This window comes from Mus musculus, chromosome 16 (assembly GCF_000001635.26).
Source record: "Mus musculus strain C57BL/6J chromosome 16, GRCm38.p6 C57BL/6J".
Lineage (NCBI taxonomy): Eukaryota > Metazoa > Chordata > Mammalia > Rodentia > Muridae > Mus > Mus musculus.
This window is the reverse complement of record NC_000082.6, coordinates 56761971-56781572: the sequence shown is the minus strand read 5'-3', so window position 1 is coordinate 56781572 and position 19602 is coordinate 56761971. Positions and strand designations below refer to the sequence as shown.

General features: G+C 40.6%; 1 protein-coding gene across 2 annotated transcripts in view; it reads left to right on the top strand.

Moving 5' to 3' along the window:
- Adgrg7 (adhesion G protein-coupled receptor G7) overlaps positions 1-19602 on the top strand; it is a 71398-nt gene that overhangs the window by 14434 nt on the left and 37362 nt on the right. For both annotated transcript variants that reach the window (NM_172825.3, XM_011245899.2), the window contains exons 2-7: positions 2878-2991; positions 4360-4464; positions 8056-8168; positions 11214-11360; positions 13655-13755; positions 19383-19513. In NM_172825.3, the coding sequence (NP_766413.2) occupies positions 2878-2991; positions 4360-4464; positions 8056-8168; positions 11214-11360; positions 13655-13755; positions 19383-19513 (711 nt within the window). The remainder of the gene's footprint in view (positions 1-2877; positions 2992-4359; positions 4465-8055; positions 8169-11213; positions 11361-13654; positions 13756-19382; positions 19514-19602) is intronic.

Below are 19602 nucleotides of genomic sequence, written 5' to 3'. Positions count from 1 at the left end.
AATGAGATTTAATGGCCTAGAATTTTTTTTTTGTAATGTCCTTCTCATGTATTGGCATCAGAGTTATTCTCACATTATGAAACAAGTTGACTCGTTTTGCTTTTCTCTGTTTTCTTAGAGAATGTCTATAAGACTGATATTTTTACCTTCTTAATTCATCAGTAACGCTTAGGCTGTTAAGAGATTAATTTCAGAATCTTTCTTAAATTTTGAATTTTCAGTTTGGTCATGTGCATATTTATTTTGCCTGTGACTTTCTGAGCTTCTTAGTTCTCTAAACAAATTTTTTAACCAAATTTGAGAATTTTTCAAGCTTCCTTTATCTTCCTGCTTTATGACTTCAATCTCTCTCTCTTCCTCTCTCACTCTCTCAAACACACTCACACACACAACTCACACACACTCCTCTAGATCTAGATTTTATAATTCTATTTTTTCAAATGTTTTCTTTCTCCATATTTAATGGAAAGTTATACACAGAGGCTAAGCCATATTCCTTTGTCTCTCTCCTGGAAACCCCCTCTGAGATTCCAGTTGCTCTGTCACCGCCTATGTCTTCTCATGCCTTTATCTGTTAAGACTGTAGCTTTTTGCTGGATTTTCATCCACTTTGGTCACTCAGACTCAGTTACACTTTTCGTGGAAGAACTACAGAAACAGAATTCTCTTTAATATCTGGATATTTTTCTTCGCTTTTCATTACTTTTAAGCAGGCTTTGTTGTCCTTCCCAGTGTTACTACATTTGTAAATACTGCTGAGCATGTAAGGCTGTCAATCTGTGGGAGACTCAACATAGTACAAATCACTCTACCCTTAGAGTTTCACTGTTCAGTCTACAAACACTAGTGTCCCCTACCTAAAACAAGGTTTTCCCAAGGGCTCCTATTTCAAGTATTCATCCTGACTGTACTACTGTACTGGCTGGGTTTGTGTCTACTTGACACAAGCTGGAGTTATCACAGAGAAAGGAGTTCAGTTGGGGAAATGCCTCCATCAGATCCAGCTATGGGGCATTTTCTCAATTAGTGATCAAGAGGGGAGGGTCCCTTGTGGGTGGTGCCATCCCTGGGCTTGGAGTCTTGGGTTCTATAAGACAGCAAGCTGAGCAAGCCAGGGGAAGCAAGTCAGTCTAATTCAAACACTACCTCTTTAGGAAAGTCTTCCTTGTTGGTCTGATCTCTGTCCTCATTATTTCCAATTTGGGGAGGAAAGGGTTTGTTTCACTCGCAGAAACAAACTGCATTAGCTCCTGCTTCCTGACCTGCTTGAGTTCCAGTCCTGACTTCCTTGGTGATGAACAGCAATGTGGAAATTTAAGCTGAATAAACCCTTTCCTCCCCAACTTGTTTCTTGGTCATGATGTTTGTGCAGGAATAGCAACCTTAACTAAGACAACTACTGTCTACCATCTTAGTGCCACCATGGAAGACTGGATCACTGTTTAACTCTTCTTGCCATATGCCCAGCCTATTCTCACATTGTTGGATCAGTCATCCTAGGACACATTCCTAATGCAACTCCTTTGCCTTAAGACCCCTCTGCATCTTCTCAGGATTTAATCTCCTGAGCTTAGTGTATAAAGGTCTTCACAGTCTACTCTATGTAGACAGGATGAAGAACATACACAGGGACCATTGCTATTGTGTACATTCTACTGCTGTTGGGACATGTGAGATCTCTCCGTGCTTTGTGATGCTACACCGTGCATCCAGTATGCACACATGGTCACGTCTGTGTGCAGACGCACGTGGCATACCTGTGGAGATCAGTGGTCAACCTCTAGTGTTATCATCCCTTAAGTGCCGCTTACACTGTGTTTTGAGACAGGCTCTCATATTGGCCTGGAGCTCCTTGGTTCAGTAAGTCTGTCTGGCCAGAGAGGCTCAGACATCGACCAGTATCTCCGTTCCTGCCACTGGAAGTGGGTACCACTGTGTCATGTTTTCCCACAAGGGTTCTGAGGATTGAACTCAGGCTTGTACAGGAAGCTCTTTACCTACTGAGCACCCTTTGATGCTACTCTTTCTGTGTTTCCAATTTAGGGCCACGAGTTTTTATCTTGAGTTTACTTGATTTAATAATACAGTCTAATTCAAACACTACCTCTTTAGGAAAGTCTTCCTTGTTGGTCTGATCTCTGTCCTCATTATTTCCTTTGTATTTGTCTTGGTGGTTTCTATTGCTGTGACAAAATGCCATGACCAAAAGCAATTTGGGGAGGAAAGGGTTTGTTTCACTCGCAGATCCATATAACCATTCATCATCAAAAGCAGTGAGGGCAGGGTTTCAATCGGGACAAGAACTTGGAGACAAGGCCTGATGCAGTAGCCATGGGGGAGGGCTACTTACTGGCTTGCTCCCCATGGCTTACTCAGCCTCTTACTTACTGAACTTAACCCAGGACCATCAGCCCAGGAATGGCACCACTCACAATGGGCTGAGCGCTCACTCCCTCATCAATCACTAATTAAGAAAATGCTTTACAGGATAGCCTACAGTCCAATATTATTGAGGCATTTAGTTAACTGGGGTTTCTTCCTCTAAAATGACTCTAACCTGTATTAAGTTGACATAAAATTAGCCAGCATAGTATCCGAATAGTATTTGGAAGTCTGCATTCTAACTTGTCAACCTGTTTATTTATCTATTATTTATCTATGTATTGTCTGTTTCCTCTTAGAAGATTCCCATTGAATGCTCTGTCCTTTAAATATACCTTTTTAAGTATTCATAATGTTACATATTGATGAGGATAATATAATGGATATTTCCAGCAATGCCAATCAGGTTTTGCATATAGAAATTAAAGAGCTACAGATATAAAAAGAGAAACTAACTGACAAGTTCCCATACTATTCTGTTTACTGGTTCTTCAGGGATATTTGTTCCTGTGCCAAGTATCCCTGTACAGTTCTGCAGGAATGGCGGAACCTGGCAAAATGGCAGATGCATTTGTACAGAAGAGTGGAAAGGGCTGCGTTGTACAATTGGTAAGTTACTTAAATAATACTATGATGACATATTGGTGAAACTTTTGTTAGTAACAACAGCAGCAAAAAAAAAAAAACCCTCTAGAAGCTTTAGCTAAAGACTATAGATACAATAAACATGATGAGAGCACTAAGATATGGATGCATGAATTAACCACAACTGTGATTGTCTTCACAAGACCTGCACAAGATTGGTCTGTCCACACTTCATCATGGATACCAGGGGCTTTTATGAGATTCTACTCCCTCCCTGGGAAACTACTGAGAGTTAACTGTTAGGGGAGGAGGCACGATTTTTTTCTCTAGGGGTGTATGCACTGATAAAGTTGCCCTTACCTCAGTAACGAATCTCTCACTCATGCTCTTGAGCAAGAAATTCTAACTAAACTTAGAGAATCAAACACAAAATGAAGGCATGAAAATAGGCAGAGGACTACCTTGGAAAGGGACTCTAGAGGATGGGGAATAAGAAGGAAAGTGGCAATAGGAAAAAAAATCTAACATTTATTATGTAATTGTATAAAACTGTCAAGTAATAAAACACAAGTACACATATATATGAAAAAAAATATTATAAATGCTAAAATTGTGAGATTTTTCCTCTCAACAATCAAAGCCACGTTTTCCTCTTAGGGTCTATATGATGGAGACACTGCAATATAGTTTCTGCAAGTCCTTTTGAGAGGTTATATGCTATTTGACTCTCTTTCAAAAGCCAGAGTTTTAGCATTTTACTTTTGAATCACAATGAGTCTAAGGATATACTTAAATATGTGCTTAATTCAGTTCTTTCCTTTCCCTTGAGCTATTAAATTTATGGTTTGATGTCCATACATGATGTCAGAGTCCCATTTCAAGCAGTTTCTGGATCAAGGTGTAGTTTCCAACAGTTTTCATTCTCATACTTCCATCTTGGAATAGTCTCTCCATATCCTCCAATTAATTGCCTCTACTCCTTCCAGCGAATGCATCCTATACCCCCGTGATTTTGTCCTTTTTGCTTTGACCCAAAGACTCATAAAGTCCTTTGCCACCATAGATTGTCATCAGGCCATTTTCTAGATCCTAATTGATTGATACATACTTCTTGCAATGCATTGTGTAAAGTGTGTTAGTGGTCACACCTTCCCCCAACCCAAGTCTGTATGGTGTACATTTTAACAGAAACCAATTATATAGCACATTTATTCTAATGGCAAAAATGTAAGCTGATAGAAAGTATAGAAACTGAACTGGCTCATTGACTATTGAGTCTTTTTTTTTATTCCAATTACACTGCAAAGATTCTGAAATTCATCTTTTACCCATCTTCAAATTTCAAAAATAAAAGATATGATTTATCATGAGAGAAATTTGTTTCCATTACAGCTAATTTCTGTGAAAATAGTACCGACGGTGAATTCACCTTTGGCAGTATCCCAGTGGGCAGATATGGACCCTCTTTGCAAACATGTGAACCGGGCACCCTCAATGGTATGTGTCCCTCCCCTGGAATCTCTATTTTACCACAAGAATGGTTAGAGTGAATCATACCTACCATTCCCCCAACTAGGATTAGCTCTCTGGACAAGACAGAAAGGAAAGTCTTAGCTTATTTTAATGTCAATGTTTAAAGGTTAGTGTAGAACTACATAAAATCATAATTTCCCTAAAAACTTTAACGTGGATCAGTTGTTTCTAAACTCTTCCTGATCTGTGTTTAACTGGAATTTTTTTCTCTAGCTTACTCTGTCCCATAGCATTTGTTGAGGTGAATATTTATTCTGTGAGTTGTAGCATTTGTGTACATTATTTTAAATCAATATATATTATAGATTTCTTCTGTACCTTTTTGAGTATATGTCTTTCCAACTAGAGACTAACTGGAGTAGGCCTGTTGTCAGTAGTCCTTTATTTCCTTGGTCACTTTGGTTATTCATCATGGTATATTTCTAGATTCATGACACTTTCATCAGTATGACAACCCTATGTGTTTGAGGCATTTCAAGAATCAAAGGAAGTATATTCTGGTTCTAATATGTTTCCAGACAGGAATGGAGAGACGACTCAGTGGTTAAGAGCACTGACTGCTCTTCCAAAGGTCCTGAGTTCAAATCCCAGAAACCACATGGTGGCTCACAACCATCCGTAATGAGATCTGACGCCCTCTTCTGGTGTGTTTGAAGACAGCTGCAATGTACTTACATATAATAATAAATAAATTGTTAAAAAATAAATAAAAGCAGCAAATACATAAGTTATAAAAAATATGTTTCCAGGCAAGATTCAGAATGTTGATGACTTAAATTAGTACCACACTGAGGAAAGTGTTCTGAGTATAGACTTTATTCATCCAGAGATCTCTTTTCATAATAACTAGAGCCTACTGGTCATGTAATTTTATCTAGATGTTTGACCTGTCCCTTGACTGCATTAATTTGTATCTTCTTAGCTTTGCCAGCATCCCCCATTTCTTACAGACTGGATGTTTCAAGAATGCAATCTCTTTAAAACTCATTTATAAAAATATATGGTAAAGCTATCATCAGTAACAGTGAGAATGATTTCATATTTTACTTAGATATTAACTTTTGGGTATATCCTGACCACACTGAAATTCTAAGTACATTGTAGGAATTGCTTTTTCCTACAATCTCTCTTTACTTATTCTATAAGTGATCACTCACATGTCCATGATCCATCCTACGATTAGTCCTTCCCAGCCTTCTCTTAGTTATAGTTACTATTGCTGTGGTGAAACACCATGATCTAAAGCAGCTTGGGGAGGAAAGGGTTTGTTTCACTCACACTTCCATACCACAGTTCAGCCCCAAATGCAATGAGGACAGGAACTCAAGCAGGGCAGGAACCTTGAGGTTGGAGCTGATGCAGAGGCCGAGAGGGAGTGTTGCTTACTGCCTTGCTCAGCTTGCTTTCTTATACAACTCAGGACAGCCCAGGGCTGGCTCCACCCAGAATGGGCTGCACCTTTCCCCATCAATCACTAAGAAAATGCCCTACAAGCCTACCTGCAGCCAGATCTTATGGGAGCATTTTCTCAAATGAAGTTCCTATCTCTCAGATGTGTCAAGTTGACATTAAACTAGACAGCACAAGCTTCTTAATATCTCAGAAAGCTAAAGGAACATGTCAATACATTTGTTTTTACTATGCATGTGAGCTTATGGATAACTGTTGTCTTCAGTTTCTATATTATATATATACCTTACATTTTTTATGCTTCATAAACCAGATACAACTTACAAAGCATAACTGCATGCTATGAATGGGAAAAAATAAGTGTCAGTAATATACCCATGAAAGTTATCACAGCTGATAGATATAATACTTGGGGGGGGGGCTAAGCCAGTCACAGTATCATCTTCTGTTTGACATTTATCTGATTCTTGAGAAACTATTATAAAAATGTTTATTATATCTTTGAATTTCAGACTGAGTCCATATCATTTTAAAGATATATATTTCAACTATTACCAAATCCACTTTTAATTCTGTTAAGAATTCTTTTTAATTAATTTATTTATATAACAAGTGATTACAGTGCATTTCAATGATACTTGAATATATTCATAATTCAACGAATAATGGAAGAGGCACACTTGGTATGACTTCTTAAAACATCTAAATCCTATATGTATTAAAACTTCTTATTATGTTGTCTTAGTCAGGGTTTCTATTCCTGCCCAAACATCATGACCAAGAAGCAAGTTGTGGAGGAAAGGGTTTATTCAGCTTACATTTCCACATTGCTGTTCATCACTGAAAGAAGTCAGGACTGGAACTCAAGCAGGTCAGGGAGCAGGAGCTGATACAGAGGCCATGGAGGGATGTTCTCTACTGGCTTGTTTCCCCTGGCTTGCTCAGCCTGCTCTCTTATAGAACCCAAGACTACCAGCCCAGAGATAGTCCCACCCACAAGGGGCCTTTCCCCCTTGATCACTAATTGAGAAAATGCCTTACAGCTTGATCTCATGGAGGCATTTCCCCAACTGAAGCTCCTTTCTCTGTGATAACTCCAGCTGTGTCAAGTTGACACACAACTAGCCAGTACAAATGCCTTGCAGTAGATGTATAGTGATCATATAAATTAATGAAAACCCTAACCTGTTTTAAGTGTCATTAAAGCAGTTTTTGATATCAGCATCTCTTACCATTTCTCAAAAAGCAGCTGCCTTAATACTGATCCTGAGAAAAAGTGTCGCCTGTGATTAACCACCCCTTTAATTATGATTTTACCTATACATATGTAATCAGTAGTAATTGGATGACAATGAGGTGGAAAGTTCACATGATCTGAGGAAACAAAACTGCCCAAGGAGATGCTTTCCTGAGAGCCAGTAGAACATCTAGCATTTGCTGAAATACTCTGGAATTCTATGCCTTTGGGAGTTACCCAGATTTGCATAGAGATAAAGGATTAACATATAACTTAAGAGCCAGTAAGAAATCTTATATATAGGTTCTAGTCTCAGCTTAGTTTACCTTCATTGTGACCTGTTCAAAGTTATTTCATTCCTATGTGTTAGAAAGTAAATCTTTCTTGAGACAAAGAGGGGAATAAATAGCAACTGGTCATGGCAGAAACTCCCATTTTAAAAATCAAGACAATTGTAGAATACTGAAGCAATTGGTTGAGTTTCCTATTACTGGGTATTAAAATAATTCCAAATGCTCATCCTAAAACAATGCCTTAGGTTTCTCACCGTGCTATAAGTTGGTTGTGGCAGCTAGAATGTTCATTTGGGGAACACGCATGGTGACCATTGGCTACAGCACCTCAATCCAGCAGTACATTGTCTCCCAGTATCAGACTCACTCCCTCATATTGTGATCTTAGGAAAGCATTCTAACATCTTAAAATGGTGGAGACTGAAACTGAGAGAATGTTTGAGGCCCAGGTGCTGGAAGTTGTGTATTTCCACCACACTCCATTGATGAAGGCCAGTCACAGGTCAGCCCAGACTCAAGAGTGAATACATGCAGTGCCCAGCAGAGTCACCCTGGCACAAAGCATTCAGTGGTTTCCATGTTTGGCTTTTTACACTTTTTTCTTTTTTATTGAAGCGGGCAGTCCTAAAGCAACTCGGCTGTGCAATGTTTCTGAGTTTGGAAACATAGAACTACAAAATGTAACCAAAGGAAGTTGTAATATAAATCTACAGACCCTGGAGATACAGGTAGGCCTTCTAGCCCATCCATTGGGCAGCGGGATACATTCTGAGTCTAGGCCAACTCTTTGGTTTTTACATACCTAAAGGTCAAATTGATGCTTTTAAAACTCTCAAATTATAAATCACCATATCAGTAAGTGAAACCATTCTTATTTGGTTAAAAGTCGACATCTCTTTAATGTTGACATTTTATTTCAGCAAATGGTAGCTTAGCAAATATTTTAAATGACCTTATATTTGTAGACTGCTCAAGCTTTGACTGAGCGTAGAGCCCTGGCTTCATAAACCAAAGATAGTCTACTTCATTAAAATGAATGAAAAAGAAATTGAACAATTCATTACCCTTAGACACAGACAACTTCATGTTGACACTAGTCTCAGGGTTATATCCATAAGGATTTATGACTAGATATGTTTCCACTCATCTTAATTATATGGGCTGAGGAATAGACAATCGAACATGCATAGAAGTGCTAACTTGTATAATCACTCAAGAAGAGAAAGAAGCTGAAAACGTTGATGTGGCACTTCTTTGTGCAGAGATTTTATCTTATTTCTTCTTTATCAAATTGGCTATGATTTCCATACTAAAAGTGATTACAGCTAGTGCCACCAGATATTTTATCTTATTTCCTTATCAAATTGGATATGATTTCCATACTAAAGGTGATGCCACCAATGCCAACAATGGATGATCATTTACTGCTACCAAATACAGATGATCCTGGACATAAAATTTGATTAAGACCTGATAAGCCCACTGTATATTTAAAATGTATTTAAATCACCTAATCTACTCAACATCATGGTTGACCAATGAAGCATACTCAGTTGTCTTCATCATCTTGGGAATGACTAGAGGCTGTGGTTTGCTGCTGTCCAGACTCATAAAAGTGCAACACATTTTCATGTCATTAGCATCCGAATGAGTCAATGTGCTGTTGGTACTGAATACATCACTTCTGAATTGTAATGCCAAAACCAATAAATAAATAAAATGTAAATAAAACTTTGGTTAATTGGGGGAATGTCCCTGTACCATTTAAAACATTTTAAGTACACTGCTAAGTTTTTGAAATCATGTTTAAGCTTTATATTTAATATTTAAGCCACAGATAAATATTATAGGTGAGGAAAAGTTAGAACTCTTGAGTGAGAATGCTTTTGCCAGGGACCATCGCCAAGCTGACACAGAGCTACTGCTGAGTTTAAAATCCACAACGGGAGGAGAGGCCCTTGGTCTAGCGAAGATCATATGCCCCAGTACAGGGGAATGCCAGGGCCAAGAAGGGGAGTAGGTGGGTTTGGGAGCAAGGCGAGGAGAGGGAATTAGGGGGCTTTGGGGATAGCATTTGAAATGTAAATGAAGAAAATATCTAATTAAAAAAAAAATCCACAAGGAACCACAGCAATTTCCTTATCACAGATGGCCAGGGTGTGGGTGGGTTGGAAATGAGAGAGCGGTTGTGCAGGTAGCTATCAGTTACATATTGAAAGGAAGACTACAGATTCTGGAATCTGACAAGCCAGTATTAGCCTCTTGACGCTGCGATTTCCAAGCTGTGTAAACTTTAGGATAAGCTTCTAAACGTCTCCAAGTCTTTTAAGTCTTTTTAGGAGGGAGCTCAGCTCACAGAACCATTTTTATTTATAATTTATAGTATAAATGATGTATGCTTATATATTTTATTATGCACACCCACACCCTAAAACACCAGTGTGCTCAGCACTGAGACTTGGCTGTTGAATTCAGTATTTGTTTTTCTGCTGCCTCCTTACAAATGAGTACTTGTTTGATTTTCGAAGGGATGGTGCCATCTAGTGTAAAACTGAGTTCACTGCATCCCCACACGTTGACTCCACTTCCATAGCAACGTGACTATAGCTGTTCCTTGTTCTTTATTTTACTTTTTTTTTTTACAATTTTTTATTTTATTTACATTTCAAATATTATCCCCTTTCCCTGTTTCCTCTCTGCAAAGCTCCTATCCTCCCTTACTTTGCTTCTATGAGGGTGCTCCCCCACCCACTCCCCACTCCCACCTCACCACCCTAGCATTCCTCTACACTGGGGCATCAAGCCTTCACAGGACCAAGAACCTCTCCTCCCATTGATGCCACATAAGGCCCATTCAGCTCCTTCAGTCCTTCCCCTAACTCCTCCATTGGGGTCCCTGTGCTCAGTTCGATGGTTGGCTGCAAGCTGCCGCATCTGTATTGGTCAGGATCTGGCAGAACCTCTCAGGAGAAAGTTGTATAAGGCTCCTGTCAGCAAACACATCTTAGCATCCGCTATAGTGTCTGGGTTTGGTGTCTGCACGTGGGATAGATCCCCAGGTGGTGCAGTCTCTGAGTGGCCTTCCCTTCAGTCTCTGCTTCACTCTTTGTCCCTGTATTTTCTTTAGACAGGAGCAATTCTGGGTTAAAATTTTGAAGATGGGTAGGTGGCCCCATTTCTCAACCGGTGGGGGGGGCGTGCCTAACCTCTGGATATGGTCTCAACAGGTCCTCCCTCCTCTTTGTGGGGTATTTCAGCTAATGTCCTCCCTGCTGGGTCTTGGGAGCCTCTTGCTTTCCTGACATCTGGGACTTTCTAGTTGCTACCACCAGTTCCACATCCCCCATTGCTACACACCTCTGTTCAATTTCCTGACCCTCTGTATATTTCCTCCATCTCCTCCCATACCTGATTCTTCCCCTCCTTTTCCTCTCCCCCTCTTCTCTTCCTTCCAATTCCCTTCCGCCTTCTACTTCCCTTGATTATTTTGTTCCCCCTTCTAAGTAGGACTGAAGCATCCACTCTTTGGTCTTCCTTCCTCTTGAGCGTCATATGGTCTGTGAGTTGTATCACCTTGTTCTTAATATAATGCACGCAGATAGTCGAGAATGAGGGGATTCCCCGGGGTTTGTGAACTGTGTTGCTTACACACAAAAAAAGAAGCAAACAAAGATTCGGTTAAACAGCTCATTCAACTGCAGTCATTTGCAAAATGTTTAGGAATACGTGTATAAACTAGACTTTTTGAAATAAACAAAACTACCTTTAAACAGATAAACAACCAAACAGCAAGTGCTGAGAATATTTCTAGAGAAGCCCAGGTTTTAACAGCAGATGCCAGTAAACTGACTGCTCAGAATATCACTTCTGCTACTACAGTGGTTGGACAGATCTTCGGTAAAGCCAACAATGAAAGCCAGGTAAAACACAAGATTTTATTTTTATTCACTTTACATACTTCTCCCTCCTGTTCACTCCCATCCACTAATCTTCCCCCTCTATCCCCCTTCTCTGAGTGGGTGATATCCCTGAATATTTCCCCACCCTGGCACATCAGGGGCTAGGCACATCTTTTCCCACTGAGGCCAGGCAAGGCAGCCTAGCTAGAAGACCATATCTCAAGGATAGGCAACAGCTTTTGGAATAGTCCCTGCTCCAGTTGTTTAGAACCCACCTGAAGAACAAGCTGCAAATTTTTTTTACATATGCACAGGCAGGCAAAGGTCCAGCCTGTGTATGTTCTTTGGTTGGTGGTTCAGATTCTGAGGGTCCCAAGGGTCCAGGTTAGTTGACTCTGTTGGTTTCCCTGTGGAGGTCTCACAATCCTTCCCCCTATTCTTCTACAGGAGTCCCCAAGCTGTATCCACTGCTTGGCTGTGGGTGTGTGCATTTGTCTGAGCCAGCTGCTGGGCCGAGCCTCTCAGAGGACAGGCCATGCTAGGTTCCTGTCTGCAAGCACAACATAGTACCATTAATAGTGCCAGGGATTGGTGCTTGCCCATGGGATGGGTCTCAAGAGGGAATCTCAGTCTCTCCTCTATTCCCCATTCATGAATTTTTTTATAGACAGGATAAATTTGGGGTGGAAAGTTTTGTGGGCACTCCACTGGTGTTCTTGCCTGGCTATAGGAGGTGGCCTTTTCAGGTTCCATAGCCCCGGTGATGTGACAGCTAAGGACAGCCCCATTGATTCTTGGGCACCCCCATCATCCCAGGTCTCTGTCACATCCTGGAGATGCCCTCCACCTCTCCACCCCTGTCTGTCTCCTGTCCTTCCCCACACCTGATCCTGAATCCCCCTCCCCACTCCCACCCAGTTCCCTCCCCACACCTGCCTCTTATGACTATTTTATTCCCCCTTCTAAGTGAGAGTCAAGCTTCCTCACTTGTGTCTTCCTTCTTGTTTAGCTTCTTTGGGTCTGTGTAGTGTAGCATGGGTATCCTGTATTTTATGGCTAATATCCACTTATAAGTGAGAACATGCCATGCATGTCCTTTTGGGACTGAAAAATCCAAGCTTTTAAGTCGTAAGAGGTGTTTGGGATTGTAGCCTATTGATAGTGTTTCATTAGCGTATGTGGGGCCTTATGTTTGATTCCCAAAACCTAAAATGGGAGGAACATCCTGAATTCTATTCCTTACACAGTGATTTGAGTGATGTTTAAGTTAATTGGGCAGAGAACACTTCCTAGGGAGATGCTCAAAGAAGTTAAACTCCTTGTCTAAACATCCTCTGGAATTAACGTGATGATTATTATTATATTAGATATTCCAGCATGTCTTAGAATAAACCAGTCTCTTTATTAGGTACAGATTAACAATTTTATTAAACTGGGTCATCCCTGTTCTATCCCAAATAAACTGTTTTCCTACACACTTGCTCTGAAATATGCCTTTTAATCTCTGCATTTGTGTCAAGCATACTCACAGGTTGGTCTCTGGCTTTCTAAAAAGCCCTAAGTGAGGTTTACAGGTCTAATATCATGGCCTGCTAAATTCTCAACCATTAAAAGTATACTTGACATTTGTCATCAATGGAGTTCTTAATTTGGTCAGCAGGGTTGTAAGCTATCAAAATGATGTACATCAACACAGCTCATTTCCTTCATGATTTTCAGATAACCTTCTTTCAAAAACTGTTTTACTTACCAAAGGTTCTTTGAAAAGTAGGTTTTAAGTAACAAGGTAATTAAAGACAGAATTCAAAGAATATGCACTTCTCCCTGTAAAGTTTAGTTGGTAAAAACATGTAGGAATGAAAGGCCAAGAGACTATATCTCTGACACACCTGAGTGTTCAATTATTAGAGAACAATTTTACTGATGGCTAAAAGTACACCTGATACTAAGTATTTAAGTTGTGCTAAGTATTGTGGGCTGTGAGGTTTGGATAGCCAGCACTGCAGCAATATTTGTGTCTACTTTTATCCAAGCCAAGTGTTTTTGTGAGCAGAGAGAACTCAGTGAGTGACTTTATCATGAAGTCAAATTCAAACTCCTAAGCCTCCTCCTTCCCCAGCTTCATTTATGTTTTTACTTCTTATCATGGGTCTTTCTTTTATCTCAGGTCTCAAACTGAAACTTTGATTTTAAAAAGTTACTTTCCTTTGGACTATCATGCTATTCCTGTTATTGGCTACCATGATAATTCCTCATGATCAGAGTGATAATTATGCATGACCCATATCTTATGCGACGTGCCTTCTCCTTCACAGGCAAAAAAAACTGCTATAGCCACAGTGAGTCAGATTTTGGATGCCAGTGAAGATGTTTTTCAAAAAGCTGCTGAGATGGACAACAGCAAATCCTTTAGCAAGTAAGCAACTGTTTGGAAAGAAAGTTTGAGGAAGTACCATCTACCTCCTTGGGTGAAAGTGTGACTATTTCTCACGGGGCTACAATAACTGCCTGATGCTTTGGGAATTAAGAGAAAACCCTTGACTTTCTACTTGATCTTGTTCTATATGGAGTGATATGGGCTACTTACTTGGTTTGAGGTGTGCTCATGGGCTAGGAGAAAAAGTGACTCTGGGATGATTCAGATTACAGTTTGTTCTCTTTACCTGGGTCTGATGTGTTCAAAGCATCAGCCTCTGCATACAGAAGGTGTTCTTCCAACTCCCTTCTCCATGCACAGAGCTGCAGAGAGCACCCGACTACAGGATGTACCACACTGTCAGCCTACAGTCCACACCTCAGCTCTCTCTTCCCAAGAATTGATAGGCGGGGTTTGTTTTGTTTTGTTTTGCTTTCTGTTTTCCTATGGCTACTTTGGGGGGAAAAAAGGAATTCCAACCCCCCCTTCCTTTGCTTTTGCTTATTAAGGCCATGTACTTGATTATTTTTGATTATGTATGTATACCCACCAAATCATATTTAGTTACAGAGGCCTATCATTAAAATACAGTTTTAAACCTATTTTTACATTTAATCTTGCTTACTGCAGAAAAATGAGCAAATACATAATGGGCAAATTCTTTGAAATTATTTACCTCAATTGTTTAGAATATACTCCAAATATTTTCTTTCTGTATATAAGTTTATGCACTCATACATAAGTAACTACATAATGTGTTAACCTATTGTCATTTACTACCTTAAAACCTTTTAAAAGCTATGACTATGTATACATGCACATAATTTTATATTATTGCATCCTACTTAGAGTCCACTGGCAGAGAAGCACAGCAGGATGACGATGTACTACAAAGGGGTATTTATTGGATTGACTTATACAATTTGGGGCACAACAACAGCTATGTGCACACTATAGAGGCTAGGTCAGTAGCTGCTCAGAATTCAAGGATGGATGCCTCAGTCGTCCTTCCGAAGGCCTAAATGATTTCTGGAGAACCACGACCTTCAGCTCAATTGGAAGGTCTAAGAAGTTGGGTTTTAATATCCGCACAAAATGGCAGCAGCAACAACCAAGCAGGCTCATTCCCTGCAAACCGAGGAAGACAACCAAGCTCACTGCCTTGCCTTCCACCCTCCTCATATCAGCCTTGTCCAGAAGGTGATGTCCACTCTAGCAAAGGATCTTGGCCCCTGTAATTAATTACTCCTGAAAACACCATCACAGGCTTTCAGGGGTGGTGGGGGGAGGGCTATCTTTTAGTTGATTCCAGATCTAATCAACTTGACAATCACTATTAACTACTGGATCCGTGAGGTGGCTCAGGAAGTAAAGATATTTGCCATCAAAACAGACAACCTGAATTTGATTCTCAGGTTCCACATGGTACAAGGAGAAAACTGACTCCCACAAGCAGTCCTCTGACCTCCACATACATGGCATGGCACCCATACATTCCACACCACCCACACATACCCATACCCCGCGTGCAACCCACCCCCCCACACCCACCCACACCCACTCCCCCCACCCCCCGCACCCCACCACACCCGCCGCACCCCACCACACCCGCCGTACCCCACCCCACCCCTGCGCACACACCATGCACACACACACACACCTGCATACACACAGACACACATACCCCGCGTGTATGCACACACACACCCAGCACACATGCACCGCACACCCGCACTCCCACACATGAACACCCAAACCACACCACACACACATACACACAAATGCTTTTTTAATCTAACCAAGTCTCTGATGTTTGGTAGTCTTCAGATTATATCAAGCCTTTTAGCATTATGGGCAATCAACATTCTGTATAAAAGCATTTTATATATCTATCTCTATCTCTATCTATCTATCTATCTATCTATCTATCTATCTATTTATCTATGTATCTATCTATCTATGGACATCCTCCATATAATTTACAGTTTTTGACTGAATATAGCCATCTATTTAGGGTTAAACTATCAAAGTTAAAAAAGGATGCATATGAAACAGAGCATTCATAGTATGTTTCATAAGTTGTATAGAAATTATCTAAATATACAGAAATAAATGCATATATTATAGGCAAGCACTGTGCCATTTTATGGAAGAATGTAAGCATTGTAAGATTTCAGTGTCCATAAGGATAACAGGGCTCAGGACCCAATCCCCCATGGAAACTGGGGGGCAGCTATACTCTTAAAGAGCTACCAAGAAAGAGCTCTCTTCATTCTCTTCCTTTCAAATGAAGGGAACTAAATTTTCTCAGGGTAAGGCTGGTTCTCCAAACTCTATCTGTTGAGGCAAGCCTATAAGAGGGTCTCTTCATAAGCCAGGGATCAGCCACCAATCTCTTTTACTTCTCTCTCCTGTAACTCACCGAGTTCAGCCTCTGAATCCTCCTTTTAGTCTGTTTATTTAGTGGAAATAGGAAAGCTGGAAGCAAACGGGACGGAGAGGGATGGGAAGGAAGGACTCCATCCAGCTTCAACCCCATCAAGTTGTCATAGTGAAGTGTCTGTTCTCCTCTTCCGGGCTGGCGGGGCCACAATGTCCAGGTAGCCAGAGCTCTGAGGCTCTGAATAGGGTTTCTGTTGGTGAAGGCAATATGGTCCAATCAACAAGTTAGGTTTTAAGTTTTCCTTTTGAACACAGCTTGCAATGGCCAATCTGTAACCCTGGATCCTTGCTGTTGTATTGAAGGTCAAAATTATCTCCCTAGTGGCCTGATTTGAGAAGTAAAACTGTCTCTGTAAAATAATCCACTTTTGCATATGCATTTCCCATTGTTTGAATTTCTACTCTAGTTAGCTTTCTTAGATAACTAAGACAGTTATGTACTTGAGTTTCCCAACTGTCTTAGTTACTGTTCTATTGCTGTCATGAAACACCCTGAACAAGACAACTTAGGAAAGAAAGTATTTGACTGGGGGCTTTCTTAGTTTCAGAGGGGCTAGTCTATGACCAACAGAGTGCGCAGGAGGGCAGGCATTGGAGCTGTAGTTGATAGCTTACATCTTATCCCACAAGATGGAAGCAGAGAGAGAGAGAGCAAGACAAGGTTTGACATGGCCTTTTGAAACCTCAAAACCCACCTCCAGTGTTATATCTTTTCCAAGGCCACATCTCTTAAGCCTTCCTAAACAATCCCCCACCTGGGAACCAAACATTGAAATATATGAGCCTATAGGAGCTACTCTCGCTCAAACCGCCACACTGACCAAGTTGAAATTTATTGTAAGATGTACTGAATCTCACCAAAATCCAAGCATAAGGTGGTAACAGTCAGTGTATGTGTGCAGAGCCAGATCTTCCCTGGGGGGAGGGAGATGGCTAGGGCCCGAAGGCTGCTTTGCAGTCTTCCTAAGAGTATGTGGGCCCGCCCTTATTCTCAACAGGAAGAAAATTGCCTCTTTTTCTTTTGTATTTATCCTTTCAATGATAGAATGGCCTGACTTTTTACTCTAAAATCCGAAACTTCCTGATCACACCAATCGCCCTGACTAGAAGATTACTAATTGAAAAACTGGATGGCCCCTTTCAGTCATGTAAGTCTGTTTGACTGCTGCCTTTTGAATCAGACCAGCTACTCTGAGGCCCATATTTAACCTACTCCGTTATGACATGAGAGAAAAATGGCCTTAAAAGTAGCTGTGAGATGACTTTCTAGAAGTGTCTCTGACTGTGGTAAACAACCCTGACACATTTAGCACATCTTTTCTCAGCCTTTGAATGCCTGGGGATACTTTTCTTGGTACCCCAGTGTTTCAGTATTCCTTAATGGGAACTTATCAGGTACAGTGGAAGCAAACGATCCTCTTAGCAGTTTAGAGCCATCATTAGGTAAGTCCTAATGAAAGATGCCATCGGGTATTAATATTATTTATTACATTGGAAATATGTAGCACAAACTGCCAACAACTCATGAAATTGTGTAACGTTTGAAATTTAAAAGTCATTATCCTCTTCTAGAAATGTCTAGTTTAAGCTTCTTATAAGACTATACTAATCAAAATAATTCACATTTTTCTGTATCTATTTTAAACTGCAAATCAATTGCATCCCATCACCACGTTTTATAATAAAATATAATCAGATAAAACAAAAACTAGCACAATGGAATTGAGTAAAACAGGGGAAAATGAGCCCAAGAGAAGGCACAGGAAACAGAGACACACTCATTCACACACTCAGGAATCCCATAAAAATACTAAAGGAGTCTGTAATATGTACTCAAAGAACATTCTCTCTTTTTTTGTCAATTTTTTATTAGATATTTTCTTCATTTACATTTCAAATGCTATCCTGAAAGTCCCCTATACCCTCCCCCGCCCTGCTCCCCAACCACCCACTCCCACTTCTTGGCCCTGGAGTTCCCCTGTCCTGGGGCATATAAAGTTTGCAAGACCAAAGGGCCTCTCTTCCCAATCATGGCTGGCTAGGCCATCTGCTACATATGCAGCTAGAGACACGAGCTCTGGGGGTACTGGTTAGTTCATATTGTTGTTCTTGGTTTAGGGTTGCAGACCCATTCAGCTCCTTGGGTACTTTCTCTAGCTCCTCCATTGAGGGCCCTGTGTTCCATTCAATAGATGACTATGATCAAAGAACATTCTTTCTGCCTCCTTTTCTCTAAGGTTCCCTGAACTCTAAGAGGAGGAATTTGATAGAGGCAACCCATTTAGGGCTGAGTGTTTCAAGGTTTCTCTCTGTGTGTACAAAGTCTGGCTGGCTGTGGATCTCTGTATTAGTTCCATCTGCTTTAAGAAGAAACTTCTCTGATCAGGGCTGAGTAAGGCACTGATCTGTGAGTATAGCAGAATGTCATTAGGAGTCAGTTTAATGCTATGTTTTTTCTGTTTTTAGAGCAGTGGTATTTGGGTTTTACTCTGTGTTTCTGGGCTATCTTGTCTCAGGTTCTTGGTCACCTAAGCTGTGTCAGGTATGAGTTCTATCTTGTGGAGTGGGCCTTAGGTTGATGAGATGTTGGTTAGTTGCTCCTACAAATTCTTCTAAACAAACAAAGCTTCCAGTTCCAGAATAGGTTATATTTAGATGAATTGTTGGCCAAAAAATGGTTCTGTGGGAATCCCCAAACAACCCAGGCACTTGCCAAGACTCTCCACAAACTGAAGGGTGATGCCCCATTGCAGAAGACCCTATCTACACAACTCCTTGGACACGGAGAAGTTGAGCTGGTGCCTACACAGTCCTTCACACCTGCATATTAGCCTTCTTTATACAGGAAGGTACTCTGCCCACCATCAAAGGAAAAACATAAGTACCAGCCAGACAAAATCCCTCTGACCTGCAATGCTGTCCTGCCTGCAAGATATGCTGATGCAATGGTGGCACAAAGCCTGTGGGAGCGATAATCATAGCATTTTTTTAAAAAATTGCATGTGATAAAACAAAACCCTGGTGAAGAGAGGCAGATATATATTTAAGTAAATGCACACACACTTATTTAGTAGTTGTCAATGTGACTACATAGTCTGTGTGCTCCTGCCCTTTCTCATGAGGGAAACAACACATCTCTTGGGTTTATGACAACATGCCATGTTCCTGTGTTTTATTCTATGCAGTCTTATCAAGCAAATGGAGAATTACTCCTATTCTCAAGGTGATCAGACAGTGGTGGAACCCAATATAGCAATCCAGTCCGTCACTCGAGACGACAATTCAGGGCCAAGTGTTCTCTTCTCCGTACAGAAAGGTAAGCTGTTAGCCTTCTATGCTCATGGCAGTAAGCAACAGTCCATTGCCAATAACAATTCACAGTTCACCAAAATGCAGATATTTAAA